This window comes from Arachis duranensis, chromosome 9 (genome assembly GCF_000817695.3).
Source record: "Arachis duranensis cultivar V14167 chromosome 9, aradu.V14167.gnm2.J7QH, whole genome shotgun sequence".
Taxonomy (NCBI): Eukaryota; Viridiplantae; Streptophyta; class Magnoliopsida; order Fabales; family Fabaceae; genus Arachis; species Arachis duranensis.
In genome coordinates this window covers 77,036,418-77,045,340 of record NC_029780.3, presented here as the reverse complement: position 1 = coordinate 77,045,340, position 8,923 = coordinate 77,036,418, and the positions used below count along the sequence as shown (strand labels likewise).

General features: G+C 38.6%; 1 protein-coding gene across 1 annotated transcript; it reads left to right on the top strand.

The window, feature by feature from the left end:
* Positions 1-5,374: 5,374 nt before the first annotated feature.
* LOC107465972 (uncharacterized) lies at positions 5,375-6,580 on the top strand. Its single transcript, XM_016084960.1, has one exon. It carries the CDS (start codon positions 5,375-5,377, stop codon positions 6,578-6,580), a length of 1,206 nt encoding a protein of 401 aa, XP_015940446.1.
* The last annotated feature ends 2,343 nt before the right edge of the window (positions 6,581-8,923 follow it).

Here is an 8,923-nt window from a genome sequence, read left to right as displayed (position 1 = left end):
GCGCGTGACTAACAACCACTTCTGTTCTACTTTAGGCCGGGCGCATATCTCTTAGATTTCCCAACAGAATCTTCGTGGTATAAGCTTGATAGATGGTGGCATTCATGGGGATTCGGAAAGTCTAACCTTGTTTGTGGTATTCCGAGTAGGATCCCGGGAATCCGGAAAGTCTAACCTTGTCTGTGGTATTCCGAGTAGGATTCCGGTATTGAATGACTGTGACGAGCTTCAAACTCCTGAAGGCTGGGCGTGATGACAAATGCAAAAGAATCAATGGATTCTACTTCAACCTGATTGATAACCGACAGATGATTAGCCGTGCTGTGACAGAGCATTTGGACCATTTTCACTGAGAGGATGGGATGTAGCTATCAACAAGGGTGATGCCTCCAGACGATTAGCCGTGCAGTGACAGCGCATAGGACCATTTTTCCGAGAGGATTGAAAGTAGCCATTAATGATGGTGATGCCCTACATACAGCTTGCCATGGAAAGGAGTAAGAAGGATTGGATGAAAGCAATAAGAAAGTAGAGATTCGAAAGGATTCTAGCATCTCCACAAGCCTATCTGAAATTCCCACTATTGATTTACATAAGTATTTCTATCCCTTTTTATTTTATTTATCTTTTAAATTATCTAATCCAATTACATTTGACCCTATGAATCCACTTAACTGAGATTTACAAGGTGACCAAAGCTTGCTTCATACCAACAATCTCTGTGGGATCGACCCTTACTCACGTAAGGTATTACTTAGATGACCCAGTACACTTGCTAGTTAAGTTGAACGGAGTTGTGAGCTTCTCTAACAGTGCCTGGAACTCTTTTATCACAATTTTGTCCACCATATGCACTTGACTTTCCTTCATTGGTTAGAGGTTAACTAAGTGAAGGCAATTTACATTTACCATCACAATTGACGACGATAATGAGGATAGGACTTCTAATTCTCTTTCCTTGCTAAGAGCTTTCTTAGTTATTAGTTTATTTTCTTGCCATTTTACTTTCTTGTTTCTTATTACAAAACCCCAAAATATACCTCATAGCCAATAATAAACTACACTTCCCTGCCATTCCTTTGAGAGACGACCCGAGGTTTAAATAATTCAATTAATTTTATTGGGTTTGCTTAAGTGACAAACAAATTAAACGTTGATTGAGGTTTAATTGTCAGTTTAGATCTATACTTGCAACGTGATTATTTGTGTGAAATTCTTTACCGACATTTATCCTCCGTCAATATCACGGCCACTAGGACAGGAATTTATCATGTGCATTTTCTATGTTTTTTCTTGCTTTGCCTAATTGCATCTGATGCCTAAATGTATAACATGCTTACTTGCTTCCTAAATTACTTGCGGTAAATATATATCACATGTGCTTTACTTGCTTGCATTTATCTGTGTTTTCTGCTGGGATTGAGGAGGCTCGGTAGGCGATGCCGATGGGATCGCATGAAGGATAGGTTAGTGGAGGCTGTGGGGCAGCGGTGGCTTTGTCAGTTAGAAAAAGTTTAGATAACCCTTAAGGGTTTTTATTTAAATGTTTCTAAGTTTGAATCTTATGCTTGATGTGAAGTTCAAGGATTGCCTTTGACAACTCAAAACCTTATATCTTATCTATTGGGCACTATTACTATACTGAGAACCTCCGGTTCTCATACATATGTTATTGTTGTTTTTCATATGTAGGTCGCAACCCACCTCGGTAAGTTTGCGGGATGGTGACAGATGCGGCGGATTGTTTTTATCCTTGTATTTTGTTCATTTTGATGTAGTATCTTTCACTTTCATATATTGTACCTTGTTGCCTTAGAGGATTACTTTGAGAGTTAGGATGTTGCTATTTTATTCCAAAAACACTGTTGTATTTAGTTGAGCTAGTCGGCCTAAACTCCGCAGGTTGTATTTATCTCTCTTTTATATACATTATATATATATATATGACAAGTCGTCTTATGCTAGCTTTTCAAGCATTTTTCACTTGTTTGATTAGGTTTTATGCACTTTCTTGCATAATAAGTAAGTGATTTAGAGTGGATTTGCATAGTTATGTCAATTCAATCAACCATCATTTATTTGACACAAAATCATAGGATTTATGCTAGAATTAGTTGATTTTATAATTAATGTAGAGATCTTGTGATTTTGGTGGAGCTTTGATTAGTTGTTTGGTTGCTTGTAGGTGAAGAAATGGTGGAAAAAGGAATTTTTGGCACACTTTTGAAGTTTGAGCACGTTTTGGACATTAGGCCACGCTTTTTTGAAGAAATGGTGGAAAAAGGAATTTTTGGCACACTTTTGAAGTTTGAGCACGTTTTGGACATTAGGCCACGCTATAAAAAGCGTGGCCCATGAAAATAAAGCGTGGCGCTCTCAAGCCTGGAAGCAAGGCATCCAAGGCTGGCGCTCACTTAGTGAGCACTGTGCTCACTCTAGTGAGCATTTTCGTGGCCATCAAGGCAGCGCAGCACTCAACAAGTCAAGGAGTGCTCTAATCGCGCTCACTTAGTAAGCACTATGCTCACTTGAAGTGAGCATTTGCGTGCGTTCACCAAGAAAAGCAAGGCACGCCCAGGGAACAAAGGAAGCATGCTCTAATAGCGCTCACTTAGTGAGCACTATGCTCACTTGAAGTGAGCATTTTCGTGCTCTTGCCAAGAGAAAAAGGGAGGCGCATCATGGGAAAAATAGGGGCGCTAGGAATCGAAGCTGAGGACGAGCATCACAACAAGACATAGCACTCAAATAGTGAGCGCTACACCAAAAGCTGCTGGGCCAAGAGAAGTGAGCACAATGCTCACTAACTGAATGGAGCACTCCCCTGGGAGCGTCCCATGCCTCCAAATCAATTAAACCAAGGCCAATCGAATCCATCTCTCTTCACAAATCAAAAGGGCCCACTCCAAGCTTTGAAGACCAAAAAGAGAAAGTGTATAAATAGGAGTTAATTCAATTTGTAAAGGACTTTTAGCTTATTTTTTTACTTTTCACTTTTGAATTTTCATTTTAGGAATTTGGGAATTGGGAAATTGATCGAGTTTTCTATCTGTTTTTATTTTTTTTCTTCTGCAACTTCTGCTATCTGTTCTTGGAATTTGAATTGAGATTGAAGAGCTTTATTGATTCAAAACTATGAGAATCATCTTTCACCTTTCTTCTCAATTGTTCTAAGAATTATATCTGAGTTTAGTTTCTGTTTTCATTTTTCTACTTCTACAATTACTTTTCTGCTTGATCAAGAGAGCAATTGAGATCTAGATCTGCTTTCTAATCTCATTTCTCTTCTTCGATCTTCAATTTATCTTTAAGAATTTCATAATTGAATTAAGTTTTCTTGCTGTTTATTTCTTCAAGCAATTTTCCTTTCTATTTTGCTATTGAATTGAATCCCTTCATCTGATAGCTTTCTGATTTGCTTCAATTTACATTTTCTGGTTGAATTCTGAATCCCAGCACCCAAATCCCTTTTACTCTTCAACCAATTTACATTTCTCAGCAATCTAGATTCAGTCATTTAGTTTTCTTGCACCTTAAGCTTCAGCCAATTACATTTTTTGCAATCTAAGTTTCAGTCATTTACATTACTTGCACTTTAATTTTCAGCTCAATTTACATTTTCTGCACTTTAAATTCTGTCAATTTCCCCTCTCCCTTTTATTTTCATACAATTTAGCTTCTGTTGATCACAATTCACTCAAATCATCAACTATTTGCTTAACTAAATTCATCACCTAACTAAAATTGCTCAATCCATCAATTCCTATGGGATCGATGTCACTCTTGTGAGTAATTACTACTTGATGTGACCCGGTACACTTGCCGATGAGTTTTGTGTGGAATCATTTTTCCCTCATCAAGTTTTTGGCACTATTGCCGGGGATTAATTTAGATCAACAATGATTAAGTAAGGTGGTGGTCTAGATTAAGCACTTTTTCTTTATTTTTTCTTTATTTTTGATAAGCACACTAACTATTTGAGACTTTGTCTCTATTAACTCTCACTGCACTCAAGCTACAGAGTGCTCTTCGAAGAATAAGAAGAGAAGCCAGAGAAAAGGGAATTATTGGTGGAGAGGAATCAGAGGAAGAAAACCAGGAAATGGAAGGAAATGCTCCTAATCCACCAGAGGGAGTGGCTAACAACAATGGCCAGCCTCAAAGGAGGGTTCTAGCCTCCTACACTTTTCCTAATCCAAGGCACTGTGGGAATATCATCCTCGCTCCCAATGTCAATGCAAACAATTTTGAATTGAAGCCTCAACTCATAACTCTCATGCAAAACGATTGTTCCTATGGAGGAAGCCCACTTAAAGATCCAAACCAACACTTATCCACTTTTCCGAGGATATGTGACACTGTGAAAACCAATGGTGTGCATCCTGACATTTACAAGTTGTTGTTGTTTCCATTTTCCTTGAGAGACAAAGCTACTCAATGGTTGGAGTCATTTCCAAGAGATAGAATCAATAATTAGGAAGATCTAGTGAACATGTTCTTAGCAAAGTTTTATCCTCCCCAGAGGATCATCAGACTCAAAATAGAGGTCCAAACATTCACTCAAATGGATGAAGATTCATTGTATGAGACATGGGAGAGATACAAAGCTCTAATCAGGAAGTGCCCGCCAGAAATATTCAGTGAATGGGATAGACTCCAAAACTTTTATGAAGGATTGACACTGAGAGCTCAAGAAGCACTTGATTACTCTGCTGGAGGCTCAGTACAACTCATGAAGACGGCTGAGGAGGCTCAAAATCTCATTGACACAGTAACAAATAACTAATACTTCTATGGCCATCAGAGGCAACGCCAACCAGCTCAAAGGAAAGGTGTATTGGATTTTGAAGGTGTGGACACTATTTTAGCTCAAAACAAGGTGATGCCCCAACAAATCCAGCAGTAAATGGAGATGATGGCCAAGAAGATTGATGGCCTCCAAGTTGCAATAGTGAACACAAGTCAACCATCACCCACATGGGGGAAAAATGAAGAAAACCAAGAGGATCAGCAGTAGGAACAAGTTCAATATATGCACAACCAAGGTTCTGGATCAAATGACTTTCATGGAGACACTTACAACTCTTCCTGGGAGAACCACCCAAATTTGAGATGGGGAGACAACCAGAATCAAAATCAGCATCCATGGCAAAGAAATTCAAACCAAAACAACTCAAGAAACACAAACCACCAAAGCCATCAGCAAACTAACCAAAACTAATACAGAAAACCGCAAAACAACTACCCCAATTCCAACTTCTATCCACCCAATAATCCATCAACTAACCAAAACACTTTTCACCAACCCTCAACACCCCATAATCAACCACAACCACCTCAAGACTCCCAATGAATCTCCAATTTAGAGATAATAATGGAAAGGATGATGAAGCACCAAGAGCTAACCAGTGAAAACCATGAAGCCTTAATGAAAAATTTAGAAAGGCAAATTGGTCAATTGTCTAAGCAAGCAGTGATTGAGAGACCAACAAGCTCACTCCTAAGTGATACCATTCTGAATCTTAAAAAAGAATGCAAAGCCATCCAGTTAAGGAGTGGAAGAACCTTGGTGAAAGACAAGGAAACTAACAAGAAGCGTATGGGCAATGACAAAAGGCCAGCTGAGAAAGATAAAGCCAATAACAAGGAAGAAGACAAGCAAGATCAGGAGAAACTTAAAGAGAAAGATGAGCAGCCACAAGCTTCAAGAAAAGGGAAACAAGTCATAGAGGAATCATCACAAGAACAGAGGAAGGAAGTGAAGATTTACACACCTCCTCTGCCATATCCTCAGAGACTACAAAAAGAACTCAATGACCAGCAATTTCCCAAGTTCCTTGAGGTCTTTAAAAAGCTGGAGATTAATATCCCACTTGCTGAAGCATTAGAGCAGATGCCTCTATATGCCAAGTTCTTGAAGGAGCTCATCAACAAAAGGAGAAGCTGGCATGAGAAAGAAACCATTATGCTCACTGAAGAGTGTAGTGCAGTAATCCAGAAAGGGCTTCCACCAAAATTCAAGGACCGTAGGAGCTTCTTCTTACCTTGCACCATTGAAAATATATCCATTGATAAGGACCTGTGCGATTTAGGAGTAAGCATCAATCTAATACCCTATTCTATGATGAGAAGGCTATGTATAGAGGAAGTAAAGTCTACACAGATGTTGTTGGAACTTGTGGATAAATCAGTGGTACTTCCCAAAGGAGTGATTGAAAACCTTTTAGTCAAGGTGGATAAGTTTATATTCCCTACAGACTTTGTAATCCTGGACCTAGGAGAAGAAGGGAGTGACTCCATTATCTTGGGAAGACTATTCCGGGCCACAGCAAGGGCCATCATAGATGTTGAACAAGGAGAATTGACCCTAAGAGTACATGATGAGAGCATCACTCTGAATGTCTTTCCAGAAGCACAACACACTGATGAAAAGAAAAACTGCATGAATGATGACAAAGAAGACTTGCATTGGAAGGAAGAATACAAGGAGATACTCATTAGCTCCCCTCTAAAGCAAGAGACAAGCAGCAAAGCAGGACAAAAGGAGAATGAAACTGTACAATATGATGAGAAAAAGTAAGAAAAAAGTGAGGTGTTGGCCACTAAGAAGATGGATCCCAAATTACAGCCCACTATCAAAATAGAAGAATTATCAAAAAGGGAAATAAGAGCAAGAAAAAGGCTCTAAAAGGGTGGAAAAACAAAAAGATCCCAACTGAAGAATTCTCAAAGGGAGATAAAGTGCAATTGATCTACCAACAGTTGGGGACAGAGCAACAATCTGATGATTACTATGCTATCAACAGGATGATCCGCGAATTGTCAAACCACATCCCACCGAAAGGTCGTGAGCTAGTTTTTGCGTTTTTGTTCTAGCTGTTCTATGGCTGATGACTGGGTGTCGCCACTGTGTGAACAATGCACATAATTTAGACCCTGATTGGCGCATGATTTTATGGGGGGTTGTATTCGTCGTAATTTTCCAACGGGTTCTGGTTGTTCATTGGCCCAGAAGCCGTTCATCCTTCTCCGCTAGTAGATCTCTATAGATGGTGCCAATATTCGGTACTGACCTAGAACAATGGGATCCACGACCTAGCAAGGTTGTCGAGCTTTATGGCTTTCAGGTCTTCTTGTGAATAAAGGGGATGAACCTACAAAGACACTCCGATGTCCAAGTCAGAGTTGATCTTAGAAGTATAAGGTTTAGGGTTTTGTGTGTCATACCTAGGGAGGGAGAGTCCGAGGCTCCCCTTATATAGGTGCTATTCTGATTTAGAGATCTTCTTAATCCGAAAGGATACGATTCGTATCTAAATGATTGTCAGGGTGAATCAAAGTGGACCAAAAGGTCCCAGATGTTTGGGCCGGAAGGGTTGAATTGGGCCTAAAGGCCGGATCTTCATCGGGCCGCTAAGTCTGGAGAGCCGAGTCTACAACAAATGTATTTTAGAGAATAGGGTATAGAGAAAACTAATTTTTTATCTTTAGTTGAGGTACTCGACCATAAAAGGTGAGCAAAAGTTTAATGGCTGAACGAAAATGGATTTGATGAGCTAACAGATGACAACATCCAAACAAAATAAAACACAAAGCAAAACACCCAAGCATGTGAACAGAATAATATCCCTCTTAACCAACAACACAAAACTAAAAAGAACAAACCACACCCATAAATACAAAACAAAATACCATATCAAAAATAACTATGAGGTATGTTATTGAGCTCCTTAAATGTTGAACTTCATGCGTTCCACCATATGAAAAGGTTCTGGGTTCTAATTTTGTGCCACTCTCCGCCTTCTTCTTGACGTTTTGTGGATTATATTGTCCTATTTTATTATTTTCTCCTAATTCTTCTCTATGTAAATATTATACCACTTCTTCTTCATCACAACATTGTAAACCAAGTTGAGACCTAAATTTTCAGGTTCTTCTTACGTTCTCTTCTATGTTTTCAATATCACTTTCAGCATATGTCTGTGAATCATTCCTTTCCTTCTTTTTTTTGTTCTTGCGCACTTTTCTTCTTTTTTTGTTTTGTGAATTTTTCTTGTTTCTTGGTTATGCTTTTCTTCTTATTAGATTTGTGCCCGCCATCCTTTTGTTTATGAACCTTCCATATTTTTAGCCTTTGTTTTACTTGCCTCCTTTTTTGAAACTGTTTTCCCACCTTTATCACCTTTACGTTACTGGATTTTTCCTTATCTTCCTTGGTTCTCCCCACCTAACTTGTGCCAAAATTTCCTCAATCATATTTTCAAAAACTAGGTGGATATAATGGTCCTAAAAAGGATTCATTTTCTTTGTCAGCATTTGGTTTGAATAACTCAGGTATGTTTTTATCTCCTTACAAGGCTAGTTGCGTCTCTTGTATTACTTCTTTTGACCTATCATCATGTATGCACCTAGTAAGAAAGAGTCTTCATTAGAAACTAGGTCTCTATCATTTGTAAATCGAGATGATCTTCTTTTCCCACCTGCATTTTCTACTTCTTGATGCACCCACAACAGATCTTGATGTAAATCGCCTACCCTTTTGCTTTGATTATTCTTTGTACTATTCACTGGTGTTGCTATATCCAAGTCTTCTTCCTAATTTTGGTATTTACCATTCATGGTTCCAAATCTTTCAATTCTACTACCTTTGTCATCAGAAAAGTGCTCCTTAGCATTTTTTGTTCAAATATTTTGTCCTCTATGCCTATTTTCTTCACAAAGATGTCATATTTTTTCTATTCAGATCCAATCATAGAACATTATTGATTTAAGGGATCCAATTAGTATAACCAAATTTTTGAAAAAATTAAAGTTTTTCAAGTTCATCCACTTTTCCTCTATTTCAAAAACTATCTCCCATACCATACCAATCTTCGTGAAATTATCTTCACACCATGCATGTAGAGGAACTCCAAAAATATCA